At 41.8% G+C, this 22,585-nt stretch overlaps 1 protein-coding gene across 4 annotated transcripts in view; it reads left to right on the top strand.

The window, feature by feature from the left end:
- The window catches only part of LOC144691736 (uncharacterized), a 56,961-nt gene that overhangs the window by 13,675 nt on the left and 20,701 nt on the right, over positions 1 to 22,585 (top strand). For 2 of the 4 annotated variants that reach the window (XM_078560148.1, XM_078560147.1), the window contains exons 2-5: positions 1,822 to 2,237; positions 4,147 to 4,258; positions 10,653 to 10,805; positions 16,925 to 17,092. In XM_078560148.1, coding sequence (XP_078416274.1) covers positions 1,986 to 2,237; positions 4,147 to 4,258; positions 10,653 to 10,805; positions 16,925 to 17,092 — 685 coding nt within the window. In that variant the 5' untranslated portion in view covers positions 1,822 to 1,985. Of the gene's footprint in view, positions 1 to 908; positions 1,346 to 1,714; positions 2,238 to 4,146; positions 4,259 to 10,652; positions 10,806 to 16,924; positions 17,093 to 22,585 lie in introns of those variants that run through there. The other 2 variants (XM_078560146.1, XM_078560145.1) reach the window with 2 other exon arrangements.

Here is a 22,585-nt window from a genome sequence, read left to right as displayed (position 1 = left end):
CTGCAACATTGTATATATCTCTCATCCTGTTCCAGTGTACATGCCTTTCAACCTGCAGCCATTGTAATTTTAATCCCCAGTCCAACAGAAAATAAAAATATATGTTCCTTATGGAGAAAAGTAGATAAAACTAACACGAGAAGCTATAGACTAGTTAGCTGAAAGTCAATGGTAGGGAAGATAGAAGAATCTTGATAAAAGATAAAATAACAAAACATCTAGGACAGAATTTTCTGCCCACCGGGCGGGCCCGACCCAATCTCCGGCGGGCGGGGAGCTGATCCCCACCGGAGAAGCGGGCCCTGCCGCCATTTTAAGTGGGTGGGCCAATTAAGGCCCGCCCAGCGTGATGCCTGGCGGGAAGCGCTATGCGCTTCGTGTGTGGGTAGGGGGAGATTCCCCAAATGCGAGAGTGCGCTCTTTCGCGCATGCGCACGAAAGAGCGCACATCTTCCTGAGGCTAAGTGCTGCCTCAGGGAGATCGCTGACAGCTGTATACACATTAAAAATAGAAAAAAAAAATCCTTAACATGTCCCCCACATGTGACAATGTCACACAAGATGGGACATGTTAATAAATTTCACAAACGTTTTTAAACCCTACATGAAACCTCATCCCGCCGGTGGATGAGGTTTCATGTTTTTTCAGAAGCCCGCCGGGGCTCCTGACCTGCGCGCCAACCTTAAGGTTGGACGGGCAGGTCCTTTAATTGTTTTGATGATCCTGTCAATGGCCTCAATTGGCCATTGACAGGTCGGCGGGCCCGCAGCTGATTTCACTGCGCCCCCGCCTTCCTGAAGATTTAAATGGAGCGGGATGACGTCGGGGGGAACCGCGTCATTTTGCGTGTCAGTGAGCGGGCCCCGCCCCCTGCTCGTCTACGGCAAAATCTAGCCCCTAGAGACAGAGGCCAAGTAACAGAATGCATTGAGCGTGACGACAAAACAGAAAATAGAGGGCAGGAGTTGAGGGAAGTTTCTCGTATTGGTTGAAAATGGACTTTTTCTCTGCCTCAATTTTATAGCAATCCAGTAGTTTACAAATGCTAGCTTTCTATTCTAGATTTATTTAATTAACTGAATTTAAATTCCTCAGCAGTTCGGCGGGCTTTGGACTCGTATCCCCAGATCATTACCCCAGGCCTTTGGATGACTAATCCAGTACAGAACCAGTTGGCTACCCTTACCATAAATACATTTGGCTGCTTATCCTGCTTGTTGGCATCACTGTTGCTGGACCCCTGGAGATTCCTAGACTTGGTAAATCAAAATAACATCAGAAAAAGTAAAATCCATGCCACAGAGATCACTAGATATTTCTGGCAAACTTTCTTCAAGGTCAGTGGTGCACTTCATCACTGACCCCAAAATCCAGGCCAATATTTACGGAATGAACCTTGAATAATATGGAAGTATAAACCGGTTTTATGAAGTCCCAACTTCTTTTTATCCTTTTATTTATCCACATTGCCTGTAATTCCCCATTCTACCTGTAATTTCCAATTCTGCTTTTGGAGTACGAAATTAGCATTTTATAGACTTGGGTCCAGGTTTATTTCTGCGATTAAAAATGATAAAATGTTCAGTGTTTATAGGGATAAAAGAACTGAATTTAGGGAGTGAACATTTTTTCAGCCATCTGTGCTTGTGTGTGCCAGGATAAAAATGTATCTCCTGGAAAGGTGATCTCATTTCAACAGTAATTAATCGGCTGTGACATGTTTTGGAATGTCCTGAGGCTGTGAAGCGCAGCATATAATTGCAAGCGTTACCTTTCTTTTCCTGTAGCCTGAGCTCACTTGTAGCAATTGTTGCTTTCAGAAATTCAGTACGAAGTGCAGGGGTAGAGGAAGGAATCCAGGGAAGCAGTCTTGATATGCCGCAGTTTATGAATTTCTGCACAAGCCAACAGTGAAATAAGTCCAGCGGCAGTAAAAAAAAACGAATGCAGATTGGCAACACACTCTTAAATCTACAGATCTAAAATGGAGCCAGAAGAGCCGGTGACTATGCAGAAATTAGCAGGCAGAATTACAGTTTACACCATTACAGGATGTCTTCATTGTCTTCGTACCAAGTCTTATTTGACTGAAATGGGTCTCCCGTTCATTGAAGTCAATATAAAGGAAAATCCTGTGATACACCAGCAGATTATCGATATCACTGGACGTCTTACTGTACCACAGATCTACTTTAACAACATCCATGTTGGTGGAAACAATGATTTCATGAATTTGGTAGGTAAAATTGGTTCTAAGTATACACCCATATGATAATGCGGTAAATGAATAAGATTTTACCATTATGTCTCCATAAGTTTCTGTATAACTGTTGTATCTTTTTATTTATTTAGTAAAAGTTCAGAAAAATTGAACTAGAGAAAAAAGGTCAGGACAACTGTGCTGGAATGAGTTTTTAGAGGTAGTTGTGCTTACTGCAACAATTAAAAGGTGGCTTGGAATGTATAAAAGGCTGTGATCAATCACCAAGTTCAGATTTCCCTACGAACTGGTTGATGTTCACTGTTGCAGGTTAATTAGCTTGTCACAGAAAACTCGTCCTGCATTTATAGTCCATTATTATAACCCAGAACTTGCCAACATTGATGTGAAAGCGAGGCAATTTTGCACAATATTGTAATTCATGAATACTTTATATGTATAGAAAGATGTAAGCTTTCTTGCATCTCCCAACATCAGCAAATACAACAGAGATCCATTTGACTGAAACAGCTGGTTCAACCTGTTCTGACAAACCAAAATAGCTGAAATGTTTAAAGTTAATTTTGCTCTGCCCTTCCTGATTCAACTGCACCATTGAGTTGGAATAAGTAAGGCAAAATACTGTGATGCTGGAAATACTCAGCAGGCCAGGCAACATCTTTGCTGAGTATTTCCAGCATTTTCTGTTTTTGTTTGAATAAGAATGAGTACTAGTCTATAAAATGTAGTTAAAAATCCAGTTTATATTGTCACTGTGCAGCACTTTCACAGAAGTGCAAAGCAGTCAGGGCTGCTGATTGATGCAAAAGTAGTAGTGTAAGTTGAAATAAAAGTTGAAAATGCTGGAAATACTCAGCAGGTCAGGCAGGATCTGTGGAGAAAAACAGAGTTAATGTTTCATTGACCCTTCATCAGAACATTGGAGATAATCTGAGTTCCAAGCATATTGAAACTAGCAGGGGGCGGGTAGGGGAGGGGGAATGGTGCTGTTCAATAGAAGCCAATATCAGCACAGTTAAAATCACGATTGGATTATAAATAAAACCCACTGCTGAACTAATTTTAATTTTGTGCAGAAAAATCTAGAACTGGCCCCACAAGCTCCAACCCTGCATATATGTATGTGTGTATTCATATAATTTTATAGTGGAATTCTAGATCCTGTTGTCTACATTTTTGTGGGATTTGGACTTGTTTTTGCATAGCTCAGCTAAAACATAGTGGATAACTTTTCAGTGACTTTCCCAGATGCAAGATTCTTCATCCTGCAGGCTGCATAGTTGGTATGTCGATTTCCAATACCTGGAAAAATTACCTAAGCATATTGTTCTGATATTTAGCTGCAAGTCAGAAGGCCAACAGGGGACAGGACTTGTAGTGGGTATAGTAGCACGTTGTTTATTAGAATGCACCCTTTGTCACAGAAAAGGAGGAGTAGCTCGAGAGATTGAACATGATAAAAATAGACAACGAACAGGTTGACAGCAGAAAAAGTAGCAGGTTTTGTGTCAGATACAGAATAGAATGCCTGTTGTCTTCAACTAACCAGTTGAAGGTTAGTAGAAAAGAAGGTAACATACTCACAATGCATAATTGTTAAGGTAGATATACCAACCAAATATGGCAGGCAACTGCTTCTAACTTTGATTTACATTCAGTCATACATGGGGCAAACTATAAGAAGATTCTCCTGAGTATTCCAGGTGAGAGACTACACTGAAGATTATAATTTGCAATGTTCCAATGACAAAGTCCTACAGTGGGCAATTGTAGGGATAGTTTTGTATTTGCAAGTCTGTCTCAACAGCTTTCTTCTGTTGGTTTAAAAACTGAGCAGTCCTTCAAATGAATATCTTGATGTATTCTTGTCAGATTACCTCAGCATAGTAATGCAGAAACTATAAATCACTTCCTTCTCCATCAGTCCCAGGAAAAGCTTGCCAGTCTGATTGATACAGTTAAGAATAATCCAGTACCTCCTGATGCACCTCCAATCCCTGAACTAGAAACAGATGAAGGAGAAGAACCAGTTGAAGGTTAGTAGAAAAGAAGGTAACATACTCACAATGCATAATTGTTAAGGTAGATATACCAACCAAATATGGCAAGCAACTGCTTCTAACTTTGGTATACATTCAGTCATACATGGGGCAAACTATAAAAACTGACCAGTGTTTGATACCAAAGTAAAATTTTGAGTTAACTGCATGAATGTAGTGAATGGACTGGAAGATTGACCAAAGGGGAAGACAGTAGTTGATTGTTAACCTGCCCATGATTAGAGCAAGACAATACTTGTCAAACATAACATTGGATAAGTTTTCAAAAAAAAACTTCAAATAAATTTAATCATACTGTTTCAAAACGCACAGTTGCTTTTGCGTAGCGTGCACATTGCTGGAATTATTCTACTTTGCAAAACCCACGTTGTGCAGAACTGTTCCGATTTTCTGAGCTATAGTTCTGTAGCGAGAAGTTAATAACTCAATGGGGTGGATTTAATGGGTCACCAGAGACCTCTGTTCCACTTCCCCAGACTTGGCTAAGAGGTCAGGGGAGGGGAGGGGCCCGCCCAGAGCAACAGGGGAGGGGCCCGCCCAGAGCAACAATGGCTGCCCTGCACCCATTTAACACTGAAGGCTGGACTTCCGCTGAGAGCAGGGGTTACAGCCAGCATTACAGTGGGGCCTTCATCAGGGATAGTCATTGGATCCCTGGATAGAGGCAATGTGGGTAGCAGGGAGGGGGAATTGGGACTGAGAGGCTGGTGGAGGGGGTGATGGGGAGAGGAGGTGAACCTGTGAGGTTTGGGCTAAACCTTAGGGAGTGGGGGGTAGGGGGGTGCCTCCAATAGACACAGGGGGCCAGTTAAGAAGGGCTGGCCGCTTAGGCTTGGGCCTCTCCCACAACCATTTAAATCTTGAGTAGGAATTAATTGGCCACTTAAGGGCCTCAATTAGCTTGTTGGCAGGTGGGCTGCCTGATGAACCCCACACCGCCCCTGCCACTGGTATAATTGAGGTGCTCGCTGCATTTAATATGCCCCCCGCCTTCAAAACTGGCAGCACGGAGTTAAATCTGGCCCTGTTTTTTTAATTTATTCATGGGATGTGGGTATCGGTGGCTAAGTCAATATTTGTTGCCCTTGAGAAGCTGTTGTTGAGCCACCTTCTTGAGCCACAACAGTTCGTGTGGTGTAGGTACACGTACAGTGCTGATGGGAAGGGATTTCTGGGATTTTGACCCAATGACGATAAGGGAATGGTGATGTTCGCTTGTTAGCATGGAACTTGAATATTGCTGAAATGTTAGACATGTTGATGAAGCTTTTTGTCTTGCACACACCAGAACAAACACAGGAATGCCAAATTTAAGTCACAACAATTTATACTACAGGAGAAAAGGGTGCTGACTTGTTGGCAAATCATCTCTGATTGGCCGAGGTTTTGCCATTGTTATGGTCACGTCATATGTCCTAAAGTATATTGGGAGACAGCACTTTACTTTTACAAAGCAACATGTAATATGGACACTGTACCTTCACAAAATGGACTCTGGAAAGTCAGGTAAATTCTTTTGTAGTTTCTGGGCAGATAGAGACAGACATGATCAAATATCTCTGGGAAGCTACTTAAAATGTAACTGGCCTTCCCAAGTACTAATTGACTGCCCCTCATCATTTCAATGGAAGAGATTTAGACTGACATAGGCTGCTAGATTTGCCAGCCCTATGAAGAAGGGATTTTAAACAAAGTCATTCCGTGAGGATGATCAAAACTGGAATGTTGATGGAATATCAAACATTTTCCCATTGTGTGTCATTTACATTGGTTTGAAAACATTATATGGATGATGGAATACTTTGATACTGTCATCACATGACTGAAACTGGCTGGAGAGGGAGCTAATACCTTATTAATTCACAAGGGCAACCCGCAAGGCAGTCTGGGACCAGCACCTCAGAGGCAGAGATGTCTCACCCAGCAAGAGGAAAGAACCCTGCCTTGAAAAGAAAGTTATGTTAGGAGGTGAAGATGGGCTAATTTGTTTTTACCTGCAAGATTAAATTTCTTCATTACAGAGGCTTGATCACAATTTTGACTGAAAAGCCATAAACGTACAACCTCCATTTGTCTTCAAAGAACCAGGAAAGAATCATTCAAGCCTACAACTTTTCAACCACCATCTTAAGGACTGTGTGAACAAGTGACCTGTCCCTGTTTTATCCTTCTGGTAATCTGTGTGTGCGTGTGCATGTGCACATGTGTGAGTGTATGTGATTGAATTCCATTTTCCACTTTTCTGCCCACTCAACCAAACCATTGATATCTTTCTGGAGGCAACAGCTGTCCTCTTCACTATCAACTACATGGCTAATTTTTGCATCATTTGCCAAATTTCCCAATTATGCCTCCCACGTTTAAGTCCAAATCATGAATATATACTACAGGTAACAAGGGCCCTAACACTGAGCCCTGTGGAATGCCACTGGAAACCACTTTCCATTTGCAAAAACATCCATTGACCATTACCCTTTGTTTCCTGTCACTATGTCAATTTTGGATCAAACTCATGACTTTACCCTGTATCCCATGGCACCTCACTTTTTTGACCAGTGTGCCATGTGGAACTTTGTGAAATGCTTTACTAAAATCCATGTCGATAACATCCAGTGCACTACCCTCCTCAATCCTCCTTGTTACTTCCTCAAAAAATTCTATTAAGTTAGCAAGACATGGTCTTCCCCTAACAAAACCATGCTGACTATCCCTGATCAGTCCGTGCCTTTCTATGTGACAGTTCATCCTGTCTTTCCAATTTGATTCCAATAATTTTCCCACCACCGAAGTCAGACTGACCGGCCTATAATCTTTTGGCATATCCCTCGCACCCATTTTAAATATTGGTACAACATTCACAGACCTCCAATGCTCTGGTACCTTGCCTGTATCCAATTTAGTGAGGATTGGAAAATTATCCTCCGAGTATCCGATATTTCCTCCCAGGCTTCCTTTAACAATATGGGATACAATCCATCTGGCCCTGGTGATTTATCCAACTTCAAGGACGCCAGTACTTCCTCTCCCATTATGCTTATTGTATCTAATATTTCACACTCCTCCTCCTTAACTAGAATATCTGCATCATCTCTCTCCTTAGTGAAGACAAAGTACTCAATGAGAACCCTGCCCACATCTTCAGCATCAACGCCCAAGTTGCCATGTACATCTCTGATAGGCCCTATCCTTTCCTTAGTTATTCTCTTGCTCTTAATGTATTGGTCAAACATCTTTTGGTTTTTGTTTAATTTTACCTTCCAATATTTTTTTGTATCCTCTGTTTGCTTTCCTGATTTCTTTTTTTAACTTCATTGTAATTGCTATACACCTCTAGGCTTTCTACAGCATTAAGCTTTTTATGACTGTCGTTAGCTTTCTTTTTCTGCTTTATCTTATCCTGTATGCTTCCGGTTAACCAGGAGGCTCTAGATTTGGCAGTACCACCCTTTTTCTATGTGGGGACATGTCTACACTGTGCCTGTATAATCTCGCTTTTGAACACCTCCCATTGATTTGACACCGTTTTCCCTTCTAGTAACTGTATTCAGTCCACTTTCACAAGTTCACCTCTCAGCTTTGTAAAATTAGTATTTCCCCTATTTAGAACTTAATAAATTGTTGTGATTATTTGAAATTTGGCATTCTTGCATTTGTCCTGATGCATGCAAGATGAAAGGCAACATGTCTCTCTTTTCAGCAACATTTGAATGGAAACATATTTCCAAGTCAGGGCGGTTTGTGACCTGAAGTGGGTGTTGCAGGTGGTGGTTTTCCCATTCACCTGCTGCCCTTTTTCTTCTAGGTGTTAGAGATCATGGCTTTAGGAGACGTTGTTGCAGTACATTTTATAAATGGTACACTCGACATCCGCAATGCACCAATGGTAGATGGAATGAATGTTTAAGAAGGTGAGCAGGGTGCCATTCAAGCACATTGCTTTGTCCTGGATGGTGTTGCGCTTCTAGAGTGTGGCTGGAGCTGCACTCATCCATTTAAATGGAGAGTATTCCATCACACTCTTGACATGTGCCTTGTAGGTGGTGGAGTCAGAAGATAAATTGCCTACTGCAGAAATACCCAGCCTCTGAACTGGTGTTGGTAACCACAGTATTTATGTAGCTGATAAATTTCTGGTCAATGCTGACCCCCCCCAGGATGTTGACGAGGGGGATTCAGCAATGGCAATAATATTGAATGTCAAGAGGAGATGATTAGATTCTCTTGTTGGACTTGGTAATTGCCTGGCACTTGTGTGACTCAAATTTAGTTTCAAATCTAATTTTATGGAATGTTACACTATTTAGAAGCATTATTTTTCAATCCATTTTGGTGGAATGTTTTTGTTTTGGCACGAAGCCTTGTTAATGAAACTGGCTTGGAGATATCCTAGGCCCAAAAGTGTGATAGACAGGAATTGGCGTTAATTATTATGCTTAATTTGCACTTGCTAATTTAGCTTCTCTACATGTTTGCGCTTCGTAATTTTCCACAAATTCATCCCCAAATGCTCTGAGAATTCCATGTTGTACTCGGTGGTGAGAGAACAAAATTGACAGCAATTCAACATTGAGAGGGAATGCCTCTAGAGTGCACCACAATGTACTACTGCCAAGATAAGAGTTTGAGTAAACTACAATTCGGATGACTAAGACATCATGCGTTTTCCAAAAGTTTTGTTGTTTAAGTAGTGAGTGTTTATCTGAAGCACAGATGCTTTTTATATTCTGTTATTTTTGGTGTTATTGTTTCAATTTAACAATTGAGAAGGAAACCATGCTTTTGAGTCCTAGTTTATTTGTTTGCAGCTAGGATAAATCAATCACACTGAGAATTTTCTATTTTGTATGTTAAGATGCATTGTAAACATACTCCTGTGGTTTTGCAATGTACCTATGGATGTCAAAGGTACAGTGTAATCTCTTCTAAAGATCAATTCTGAGAGGATAAACTGTCACTTAGAAAGGCACGGATCAATCAAGGACAGTTAGCATGGGTTTGTTCAGGGAAGATCATTTCTGACGGGCTTGATTGAATCTTTTGAGAAAGTAACAAGGAAGCTTGAAGATAGTGCAGTTGATGTGGCCTACATGGGTTTTAGCAAGGCTTTTGACAAGGTCCTGTGTGGCAGACTGGTTAAAAAAAATACATTCCCCTGGATCCCACGGGCTTTTATCAAGCTGGATACAAAATTGGCTCAGTGGCAGAAAACAAAGGGTAATTGTTGACAACAGTTTTTGTGACTGGAAGGCTGTTTCCAGTGGAGTTCTGCAGGGCTCAGTACTAGGCCCCTTGCCTTTTGTGGTATATATTAACGATTTGGACAAAAATATTCGGGGGAATGATCAAGAAGTTTACAGACAACACAAAAATTGGCCGCGTGGTTGATAGTGAGGAGGATAGTTGTAGACTGCAGGAAGATATCAATGGACTGGTCAGGTGGGCAGAAGAATGGCAAATGGGATTCAACCCAGAGAAGTGTGAGGTGATGCATTTGGGGAAGTCAAAAAAGGCAAAGGAATACACAATGAATGGAAGAATACTGAGGTGTAGAGGAATTGAGGGACCTTGGAGTGAATGTCCACAGATCCCTGAAGGTAGCAGGATAGGTTGATAAGGTGGTTAAGAAGGCATGTGGAATCCTTTCATTTATTAGTCGAGGCATAGAATATAAGAGCAGGGAGGTTATGCTGGAACTGTATAAATCATTAGTTAGGCCACAACTAGATTATTGTGTGCAGTTCTGCTCACCTTATTACAGAAAGGATGTGATTGCCTTAAAGTGGGCATAGAGGACTGGGAAATTTCAGCTATGAGGGAAAAATTGGAGAGGCTGGGATTGTTCTCCATGGAACAGAGGAGGCTGAGGGGAGATTTGATTGAGATGTATAAAATTGTGAGGGTCCTGGATGGAGTGGATGGGAAGGGCCTATCTACCTTAACAAAGAGGTCAGTGATAAGGGAGCATAGATTTAAAGTGGTAGAAAGAATAGAGGGGAGATGAGGAAATATCTTTTCATCCAGCGGGAGGTAGGGGTCTGAAACTCACTGCCTAAAAGGGTATTAGAGGCAGAAACCCTCAACTCGTTTAAAAGGTGTCTGGATATGCACCTCAAGTGCCATAACCTGCAGGGCTATGGACTACCTGCTGGAAAGTGGAATTAGGCTGGGTGGCTCACTTTTTGGTTGACACAGACACCATGGGCCAAGTGGCCTCTTTCTGTGATTCCACGTTACAGTAGTTCTAAAACAATATGATTATAAATCATAGGTATGTCCATAGATGCTGGAGGAAATCATGTTGTGTTTTTTTTAAAGTGATTTTAATGCATCCACTGTTGAAAATAGCAAGCTTATATTATTTGCTTTACAGAATTGAAAAGTAAAAGAGATGAATATGCAGACCTGGTCTTGGAATTCAAGGAAAGTGGTACTATTGGCAGCCATTGGTCTTGTCTGAAAATTCATCAAAAAACTTTCACTGGGAAGAAATTAGTCAACTGGTTGATGCAATACAAAGACCTTGGTGAGTCTGCTAGGTGAAGTTTCTCCTACACATCATGATTTGAAATACCATCTAAACCAGCAACTCCCATCTCTCATTTGCAGTTTGCAGTAGTATGCGATTGTGCAGTGATAACACTTGAAAACTCCAAGGAGTTTCTTTAGATCACATTTTTAAAGGATTTTTATGCCAAAATCAATTCAGTAAAATGCTCTGCATGCACAAATTTTACACATTTAGTTTTTATTTTAAACTTCTTGTTTTTTTAAATTAAAACAAAGTGATCTTTCCTAATCTATACTTTGTTTTGGTTCTACAGAACGTTGGACTTGTGCCATAGAGCAGCATGACACAGCATGTTTTTAAAATTCTGCCTGTGATTTGCCAATAGCCCAGTGTGAACTTCCATTGTTTGCATTGTTGCCGGTTTTAGGAGGCATGAGGTGGAAACCAGAATTAGGAATCTTTATTTACAGGGTCCAATCCCTCTACACCTCCATCCCCCACCGGGATGGTCTGATGGCTCTCCGCTTCTTCCTCGAACAGAGGCCCAAACAATCCCCATCCACCACTCCTCTCCTCCGTCTGGCTGAACTTGTTCTCACACTGAACAATTTCTCCGTAAACTCCTCTCACTTCCTCCAAATAAAAGGTGTGGCTATGGATACCCGCATGGGCCCCAGTTATGCCTGTCTCTTTCTGGGGTATGTGGAATATTCCTTGTTCTAGTCCTACTCCAGCCCCCTCCCACAACTCTTTCTCCGGTACATCGATGATTGCTTTGGTGCTGCTTCATGGTCTCGTCTGGACCTGGAAAAATTTATGAATTTTGCTTCCAATTTCCACCCCTCCATCATTTTCTCATGGTCCATCTCTGACACTTCCCTTCCCTTCCTTGACCTCTCTGTCTCAATTTCTGGTGATAGACTGTCCACCAATATTCATAACAAGCCTACCGACTCCCACAGCTACCTCGACTACAGCTCCTCACACCCTGCTTCCTGTAAGGACTCCATCCCATTTTCTCAGTTCCTTCGCCTCTGTCGCATCTGTTCTGATGATGACACTTTCAAAAACAGTTCCTCTGACATGTCTTCCTTCTTCCTTAACCGAGGTTTTCCATCCACGATGGTTGACAGGGCCCTCAACCGTGTCCGGGCCATCTCCCGCGCATCCGCCCTCACACCTTCCTCTCCCTCCCAGAACCATGATAGGGGCCCCTTGCTCTCACTTATCACCCCACTAGCCTCCGCATTCAAAGGATCATCCTCCGCCATTTCCGCCAACTCCAGCATGATGCCACCACCAAACACATCTTCCCTTCACCCCACCGGCGGCATTCCGTAGGGATCGTTCCCTCCGGGACACCCTGGTCCACTCCTCCATCACCCCCTACTCCTCAACCCCCTCCCACGACACCTTCCCATGCAACCGCAGAAGGTGCAACACCTGCCCCTTTACTTCCCCTCTCCTCACCGTCCAAGGGCCCAAACACTCCTTTCAAGTGAAGCAGCATTTTACTTGCACTTCCCTCAATTTAGTCTACTTCATTCGTTGCTCCCAATGCGGTCTCCTCTACATTGGAGAGACCAAACGCAGACTGGGTGACCGCTTTGCAGAACACCTTCGGTCTGTCCGCAAGCATGGCCCAGACCTCCCTGTCGCTTGCCATTTCAACACTTCACCCTGCTGTCATGCCCACATGTCCGTCCTTAGCCTGCTGCATTGTTCCAGTGAAGCTCAATGCAAACTGGAGGAACAGCACCTCATCTTCCGACTAGGCTCTTTACAGCCTTCCGGACTGAATATTGAGTTCAACAATTTTAGATCATGAACTCTCTCCTCCATCCCCACCCCTTTTCCAATCCCCCCCATTTTTTTCCCAATAGTTTATATAGATTTTTCTTTTCCCACCTATTTCCATCCATAGTTTTATCTCTACCTTTTAGCCTATTTCGATCCCTTCCCTTCACCCCACCCCACCCCCACTAGGGCTATCTGCACCTTGCTTGTCCTGCTTTCTACCCTTAATTAGCACATTCCTTAGATAATATCACCACCTTCAACACCTCTTTGTCCTTTTGTCTATGACATCTTTTGGCTATCTCCACCTATCACTGGCCCTCTATCCAGCTCTACCTATCCCCCCCCCCCCCCCCCCCCCCAAAACCAGCTTATATTTCACCTCTTTTCTATTTTTACTTAGTTCTGTTGAAGAGTCATACGGACTCAAAATGTTAACTGTGTACCTCTCCGCAGATGCTGCCAGACCTGCTGAGTTTTTCCAGGTATTTTTATTTTTATTTTTATTTACAGGGAATTGGGGAGGAAACTGGGGTGAGTTTCAGTAGCTCAGGTGCCTGGAAATGGAGGAATGTAAGGTCCTGCCCTATGTAACAGGGGTTGGAGGGAAAGTGAATGAGGGATAACATTTGGGGCGGTAACGAAGATCCTCACGGGGAAGGGGAGGTCACGGGTATATTGCAGTGTGTTGGTAGGAGAGATAAACTCAGCATCAGATTGAGACAGGTTGGTTTGGTGGATCTGGGGAAGCACTCCTGGCCTACCACTAATGCATTAAAAAAACACTTGCTGCAACTTTCAGTTCTTGCCTCCGTTTAGCCAGCAAGTTGCCTGAGCCGAGGCAAAAACCTGCTCACAGCCATTAAATCCAAATGGTTGCTGCAAATCTGACGCTAGCAACCTCCTTTAAACATATTAAAATGATCAACCTACCCCTTGAGAACAGGTTACTCACAGCCGCTCCCACCACCCCCCTCAAAAACCCCTAACCCACCCTGGTTAAACCGGAAATAGGAGGGTTAGTGGTAGATTTGAGATCAAGTTTTCCATTTTTGAGAATTTACATCCTGCCTTTCCTTGAGGGGTTAAGATTCTCTGAGGTATTTTTACAATTAGTTGTCTGGTTAAGATTGCAGGGGAGTAAAGAAAATGTGGGTCTGCAATTTTGCCTTCCAAAATATGGAGTTGTGTTTAGTGGTATAAAAGCAAGAAGCCAGTAGGTGGATACCACTCTGCTGTAATCTGGGACAGTATTTTACAGTCTCTTTCAGGCGGGAGTACTGTAAAATGGCACGTGAGCCTTTCCCCCCCCCAGCCGACCAGCCCACCCCCAACCTGGCTACGATTTAATGGGGTTAGGTGACGCCACCTGCAGCCCGCCTGCCCTCACAGCAATTGAGGTTCAATTAAAGGCTGCTTAAGGGCCATTTTCCACCCGGCTAAAATTTTTTGGCCTGCAGGAGGAGGTCGGGGACAGGTGGGAAGTCTGGGAGGTAAGCCTGCTTGGGCCCCAGGTGGGAAAGTAGGGGGAGGGGTGGGGGGTTGGGTGTTTCCTCCCTCACGGACCCATTTACTGATTGGAAGCTCCCCACCATGGCCAGTGCGCCCCAGCCCCTTGTGAGCCCCACCAAGAACCACCCCCCATCCCCAACAACATATCTGTCATTCTGCTCCTGGCTTTTCTTCTTTAGGGACTGGATGCACTCCCAGCAGTGACCATGGTTCCCAGTGGTGCTGCTGGAGGGGTACCAGTGAGCTGCCGGCCATCGGATTGACCCGCAGCTCTCAGGGGTAGGGCTTCCTCCCCAGCTGGGGGCAGATGGCCCAGCTTAAGCCAAGTAACGCTCCACAGAGCATTATATGGCTGTGGGGCAGTCCGCTGGAGTGGGGCGAGTTTTGCGGCAACCTTTTCAGTGGCAGGGTGGGAAACTCTGCCACTGAAATAAATATATCAGAGTGTGTAAAACAATATTGGTGATGGCTAAAGTGTGGATCACCTTTCCTGCCTCAGAGCTCTCGTGAATATGTTGCTTCTGGGTAACGGGGTGGTCGATGTTGGTGAGGGTGTGGAAGGGAGACAGAGCTCCGGCCTGGTTTGTTATCACAGCGTTTCATTTTGCTGTACTTGTCACATTTATCATGAGAATCCCAGAACAAAGTTGTACATATTTATTAACAAATCTGTAGAGAACCAAGGGAATCACCTTAATTTGTGTTTCCAAAAGGAGGATGTGCTCAATGGGAAGCAGCAGTGAAAAGGATTTCAAAAGCAAAAATCATTTTTAAATGTGTTTTTAAAAAAAATATATAGTCAGCACAGACTGATTTGAATGCAGTAGTGTTAAGCAAGTCTTTCTTATTCAACTGCCTAACCATGACAAAGCTTTACCAGGAAGAACCTTTTACACCCAACACATGCCGGGTTGGTTATTTTAAAAACAAACTGATAGCTAGCATTTTGATTTCTGATCTTTTATAAATGGATTGACTCCATCAGGAGTAACTTTGGACTGGAAGCTTTTCTCTAAATTGCTAATATTTCATGTCAAACAGACGCGTTTGTTTACCAACTTACTATAAACAAAGGTGTGAAACCCCGATCTTTAAAGCAACAAGATTCTTTCTTTAGTGGGGGAGAGGGGAAAGAGTCAATATGAACTAAAACTGTTGTCAAAATGACTTTGTTTCTGCAAGTATGCATGTTAGTCACTTTCCATTGGTACGGCACTTGGGTTGAAAAGGGCTCAAATTTTCCAAAGGTTGGAATAAGACTTCTGTTGCCACCTGCAACCAAAAGAAGTCACAAGGTTTGCACAGTTTGTTTGAGTGTGGGTCTAGGAGTGGCAACACTGCAGAAAGGGGATTTTTCAAGACTTAAAAGGTTGACTTATGCGCTGCCACCTTCGGTATATGCTGTGGTGGGTTAGAAATCAAAATAGTGGCTAGTTGTTTTTTTAATGATGTGATTGGTTAAAATTGTAACCTTTCAAAATAAAAATTGTTTTTTGGTGGGATCTCTCAGGTGTGGTAAAGTTGCTTCTTTCTGTGAATGAGAAAAGTATGACACTTGGCAATTTCCATTCATAGATTTAATGTACGAATTACAAAGTGCAAGTCTTGTATTAATAGGTACTCGGTAATGACATGGATTATTAGTGGTTCAAGCTTAATTCTGATACGTCACAGCTTTTTTCTTTACTTTGAATAAAGTGTAATTGCAAAGTTTTTACAAAATGTCACAAGGGCAACTAGAAATGTTAAGTTCCAATTAGAAAACTGGTTGATTTAGCACATTGTTGCTTCATACCTGTGACCTTGGTTTGAAGCAAACCAGACTTAAATGAAAAGCTTCCCTCCCAAGTTCAGCTGCAGAAAGGATGGTGAGGTGTTTTGCACAAGAGTGTCCTTCTGGAATTAGTGTAAGAGGTACTGATGGGACAGAGCAGAGAAAGCTTTTGCTCTGCATTTAACCATGCTGTATCTGTAAGGGGATGCTTTATCCTGACCATACTGTATGTGACCATTATGGAATGATGTTTCATTTGCCAGCACTCCCATTCCTTTGTCAAAGGCAAAATGATCTACGTAACATAAGAACATAAGAAATAGGACCAGGAGTAGGCCATTTGGCCCCTCAAGCCTGCTCCGCCATTCAATAAGATCACAGCTGATTGGGTTGTGGCCTTAACACCACTTTACTGCCTGCCTCCTACATCAGCCTGTAAATAATAAATGAGTGATAGTGGAGTCAGTGTTAAGCTATAAACAGAGGTTCCCTTGATTAGTTAAATAGTTTGTGTTTCCTGTTTGTTCCTGCAAGAAATGTATCTTCTGGGCTCTCAAGAAACCCTTTCTGAGTGGGTAAAAGGGGAATAAATATGAACATGGAACAAAGCTAAAGGACCATAAGAACTTAAGAAAATGAAGTAGGTAATATGTCCACACGAGCCTGCTCCACCATTCAGCAAGATCTTGGCTGATCTACCTCAACTCCATTTTCATGCCCTATCTCCATATTGCTTGATTCCCTTTCATGGAAGCTTTAGGTTCAAACTTTTTCTTTCAAGAACAAATGGGTAAGGGAATCTCTCTTCATACCATAGCAGAGGGGAGGGGTGAAGGTCAAGCAAATAGCCAAGCCGTTAATATTTATAAAGGAGAACTTTAGAACTTTAGTGCCCATGTGCCTTACACAGCAGAGTGGTAGGTAAAACTGAATTCATAATTTTTGAGCAAAATATCACTATAACCTTTGAATTGTTGTGTTGTTTGGATTATTAAACAACCCTATATCAAATACTTTCTATCTTTTTCTGATTGATCTTTACTTCACCTAGACAAAACTGCAGCAGTTGACATGGCAAAAGATTTGACAGCCAGAAAGTTTTTAAATCCTTTGAGCGGAAAAGGATTTGAAGACAGCGACACTCTATACAGATTGATAGAGCATGACTCTGCTGCATCCTTAAACGCTGGAGCCACGGCAGAATATAACCCAGTTTCTGGTATGTAATGCCTTTACGCATCTCTCACTGATGTCTTACTGCAAGTTTCACTATCAAGAGCCAAAAACGGAGGTGGATAATGCTTAAAATACATTGGTTACTGTTAGTAGTAAATTTGAGCAACTCCTTCCACACTCAAACTATTAAATAAATAAATATATTTTAATAAATAAATAAATAAATATATTTTAATAAATAAATATATATAGTTCCAACTAAGAAGCCTTACTCTCAAATTTTGCATACACATTTCCAACTTTTTTGCTTCAACCATTGTCACCATTCCTAACCAATATTCTAAATTTGGGGATGACACCAAATTGGTGGTGGGGGATAGTTAATACTGAGGAAGAGTCATAGAGTTATACAGCACACAAACAGGCCCACTGCAAAAAAATACTGGAGAACATTAATAAACTTGCAGAGTGGGCAAATACTTGGCAAATTGAGTTCAACACAGGTGAACCTCTGCTGCACCCCCTCTATAGCAAGTATATCCTTCTTTGGGTAAGCAGACCAAAACTGTACACAATGCTCCAGATGCGATCTCACCAAGGTCCTATGTAATTGAAGCAAGACATCGTTAATCCTGCACTCAAATCTTCTTGTGATAAATTTGCTTTCCTAGTTGCTTGCTGCACCTGCATGTTAGCTTTCAATGACTTATGAACAAGGACACTTAGGCCCCTTGGGACATCAACACTTCCCAATCTCTCACCATTTAAGAAATACTCTGCAACTTTGTTCCTCCTACCGAAGAGAATAACTTCACATTTATCCACATTATATTCCATCTGCCATGTACTTGCCCACTCACTAAGCCTGTCCAAATCCCCTTGAAGCCTCTTTGCATCATCCTCACAATACGCATTCCCATCAGTTTTGTGTCATCACCAAATTTGGAAATATTACATTTGGTCTCCACATCCAAATCATTGATATGGATTGTGAATAGTTGGGACCCAAGTACTGATCCTTACCGTACCCCACTAGTCACAGCCTGCCAACCTGAGAATACCCCGTTTACTCCTACGCTCTGCTACCTGTCCATGACTAATCTTTAATCCATGCCAGTATATTATCCCCTTTCCCATGTACTCTAATTTTGTTTACCAATCTACTTTGTGGGACCTTATCAGAAGCCTTCTGAAAATTCAAATACACCACATCCACTGGTTCTCCCTTATCTATCCTGCTAATAACATTCTCAGAAAACTCCCAACGGTTTGTCAAACACGATTCCCCTTTCATCAATTCATGTTGACTCTGCCCAATCCTACCATTATTTTCTAAGTGCCCAGTTATCACCTCCTTTATAATAGATTATAGTATTTTCCCAGTACTGACATCAGGCTAACAGGTCTGTAGTTCCCCATTTTTCCCTCCCTCCTTTCTTAAATAGCGGGGTTACATTTGCTACCTTCCGATCTGCAGGCAATGTTCCAGAATCTATAGAATTTTGTAAGATGACCACCAATGTACCCACTCTCTATAGCCATCTCTTTCAGTACTCTGGGATGTAAGTCATCAGGTTCTGGGGATTAACTTTCAGTCCCATTAATTTCTTCAGTACTGCTTTTTCATTAATACTAATTTCTTCCAGTTCCTCACTCTCACTAGTCCCTTGGCTCACTATTATTTCTGGGAGGTTTCTTGTACCTTTCTCTGTGAAGACAGACACAAAGTAATTATTTAGCTTCTCTGCCTTTTCCTTATTCCCCATTATAAATTCTCCTGTCTCTGCCTGTAAGGGACCCACATTTGTCTCTGCTAATCTTTTCCTTTTTACATGCTTAAAGCTTTTACAGTCTGTTTTTGTTTCTTGCTAGTTTACATTCATATCCTATTCTCCCTTTCTTTGCCAGTTTCTTGGTCCTCCTTTGCTGAATTCTAAAATGGCCCTAATCCTCAGAATTACCACTTTTTTGGCAACTTTATAAGTCTCTTCTGTTAGTCTAACACAATCTTTAACTTGTTTTGTTAGCCACAGTTTGACTCACTGTTGAGTTTTTGCACCTTAAAGGAATGTATGTTTGTTGTAAACCATGTATTAATTCTTTACAAATAAATTCTGTAAACACATCAATCTCTAAAAATTGCACCACAGGATAACAAGACCATTAAAAAAGGCAAAGCAAGCACTAGACTTTATTTCTAGAGGGATAAAATTGAAAAGTAGGGAAGTTATGCTAGACCTGTATTGAACCTTGGTTAGACCACATTTAAGAATACTGCATGCAGTTCTAGTCACCATATTATAAAAAGGATGTCAAGGCACTGGAGAGGTCAGAAAGAAAATTTACAAGGATGATACCAGAAATGTGTGGATATACACTTCAAGAAAGGAAGAAAAAAGAAGCTTAAGTGGTGACCTAACAGAGACATTCAAAATTATGAAAGGTTTTGAAAAACATTACTAGAGGCCATCAGTATACCATAGTCACCAAGATGTCCAATAGTGAATTCAGAAGAAACTTCTTTATCCAAAGAGTAGTGAGAATGTGGAACTTGCTACCACATGGAGCGGTTGAAGTGGGTAGTCTAGATGTGTTTAAGGGGAAGCTAGAAAAACATTTGAAGGAGAAGGGAATCGAGAGTTACAATGATAGATTTAGATGAGGAAAGCTGGGAGGAGACTCAAATGGACCATAAATACTGGCATGAACTGGTTGGACCAAAAAGTTTCTTTCTGTGCCGTATCTCCTATATAATCCTATGCAATAGTAATGCAAGTAATTAAATTGGAAGCAATCATACAGGATGCAATATTTAATCAGATCTGATTGATATGCACTTCATGACAAATTCTTAGTGATTCAGTAATACTTTGCAATACCACCAGTAACTATTTTAAAATTAACTGGCACCCGTCTTATTTCTAATATAAATAAAACTTCTTCATTCAATGGGCTATTCTGAGAAAACAGAGAGGTACAGTTTGAGGTAGTAGCATGACCTCAGTTTGAATTCAAACCAAGCTGATCTGATGAGTTTCCTCTTTGTTGGTTTTAAAGCTACTATGCATAACTTAGCAGTCTGAGTTAATTTAATAATAATTTGGGCTTACAACACAAAGATCTATTTAGTTTAGGTCAATTTGGCAATTTCATCAGGTGAAACCAGGTTGGTGTAAAAAGTGGGGAAAGAAAATCAAATTACTACCGCAGGATCTGTTGTTCTGATAAAGGCAAAATACTGCGGATGCTGGAAATCTGAAATGAAAACAAAAAATGCTGGAAAAACTCAGCAGGTCTGACAGCATCTGTGGAGAGAGAGACAGAGATAACGTTTTGAGTCATACAGAGTCATACAAATTCGAAACGTTATCTCTGTCTCTCTCCGAAGAAGAGTCATATGGACTCGAAACTTTATCTGTCACTCTCTCCACAGATGCTGTCAGACCTGCTGAGTTTTTCCAGCATTTTTTGTTTTCATTTCTGTTCTTCTGATGTTGGGTTAAAGTCCTAATGAGACAGAATGGGACCTTTTCTGTTGAATGCCTGACACTGAAATAACTCATTCTGCCCTTAGGTGCCAAAAATGGAGAGGGTGTGTAGAGACAGGAGTGTTCATGTTAATCTTTAAGATTAAAATGCACTATATTCAGCAAATCTAAATGACTTATTGCGTATAATGTCTGCCAAGTATTGGACAACTGTAAGGAATTGTACAAACCTCTACAGGAACTGTTAATACTAATTTGTTTTGAAAAATGGTTTAATCTGAGCTACTTTTGATGACATTGTGGCAATATCCTTTGTTCAAATTATTATAGGTTCAGACTGAAATGTGGAACCAGCATTCAATGCCATAATCTTTTTTTCCTTTGAATTGGGTTTAAGTTCCTAATCACCTGTTTTGTTTCATGTTTAAATCACTAGCACTTGGCAGCTTTTAAATGTTTTTATTTTCTTACAAGTTTAACTATTGGTAGGTGTACCAGGAAACTAGGATAATGAGCTCTGGCAGCTGTTTCAAAAGCTAATTGGATATTTATTTAAGAATTTTGTTCAGTACACTCCCCTGGATAATGTACTGATCTACTGTTGGCCAGGGAAGAGCCAAGGTTTAGTCTCTGAAAAATTGGCATTTATATAGCACCATTCATGATCTCAGGACATTCCAAAGTGCTTTACAGCCAATGAAGTACGGTTGTAATGTTGGAAAACAATTTGTACCTGGCAAGCTCCCACAACCAGAAATGTGATAATGACCAGATAATCTGCTTTTGTGTTTTTGATTGAGGGATAAACATTGGTCAGGATCCAGGGAGTAACTCCCCTGCTTTTCTCCAAAATAGTGATATGGAATCTTTTACATCCATTTGAGAGAGCAGATGGGACCACATGGTTGAATTTCTCATCCGAAAGACAGTGTAACTCTAGAGACTTTATGCTCAAGTCTCTGGAGTGGAACTTGAACCCATAACCTTCTGACTGAGAGGCAAGAGTGCTACCAATGGACCCACGGGCTGACGCTTAGACTCTGGTCAATGATGAATTAACAATTTTGCAAGCTGAAATCAATCAAGATGCTTCAGTTTGCCTCAGGGCCACTAGACTAGGTAAAATGGTTGGGATCTTGCTACAAGCTTCCGTTATTACATGTAATCATGTAAGTTTTTGGTAATTTATTCCTTACCCCTTGGTGCTTTGGTGTTTTTCTCTCTCCCCTCACCCCCCAGATGGCAGTAGCACTTTATGAACGTGGTTGGTTACTTGGTCCTCCCCACAGCATTGGAGATTTGAAAGTGTAGCCGTGAAAGACTTTGGAGAGCTTGACTTGCAATGGCCCAGATGGTAGAAGTATTCGAAGGGAGTAGGCGACATTGATGATGAGGAATTTCAGGACAGAAACGACCTTGTCTTTTATTGAGACCAAAGAGAGTAGTGAGAATGGGGGGATGGCAAGCTCAAGAGGTTGGTTGTGAATATGGCCAGGAGAATGGATACAGTAGGCAGAGATTTAAGGAATACTGGAGGCAGTGAGGATTTTAAAACAGAAGTGGAACAAGATGGAGAAGGTACCAGAGGCATAGAAGAAACTTTGGTGTGACTTGGTAATAAGACCTACCCTACCACCTCAGCAGGTTGCATGTGATAGATTTTAGAAAATATGGCAGGAAGGCTTCAGTAAGGGACAAGGCGTTAGGTGAACCCAGTTTCAGATTGATGCAATTATCCACAATACAATGATGGTTGGCAAGGGCTTTGTTTCAAAAAGATTCAGGTGGAAAATAAAGAGAGGAAGTTTGTTGATTTGCAAGTAGAATCCAGTGGGGCAGTGGTGAGTGAGTTGAGTAAACTGTGAAAGAGGTTGAGAAGATAAGCAGGGAAGGTCAGAGAGAGAGAGAAGGGGCCATTGGGGTTACGTCTCATAATGAGGTAAAAGATGCCGAGAGAGGCACAGAGAGTAGCTGTGTGCTTATTCAAGGAGAGTTCAAGCCTGGGACAGCAGCGGGAGAGCAAGAAGTCAGAAGAAGTGATGAGTTTA

This window comes from Cetorhinus maximus, chromosome 16, assembly GCF_964194155.1.
Source record: "Cetorhinus maximus chromosome 16, sCetMax3.hap1.1, whole genome shotgun sequence".
Lineage (NCBI taxonomy): Eukaryota > Metazoa > Chordata > Chondrichthyes > Lamniformes > Cetorhinidae > Cetorhinus > Cetorhinus maximus.
Note: the sequence above shows the minus strand (reverse complement) of the source record. Positions and strands in the feature narration are given on the sequence as shown.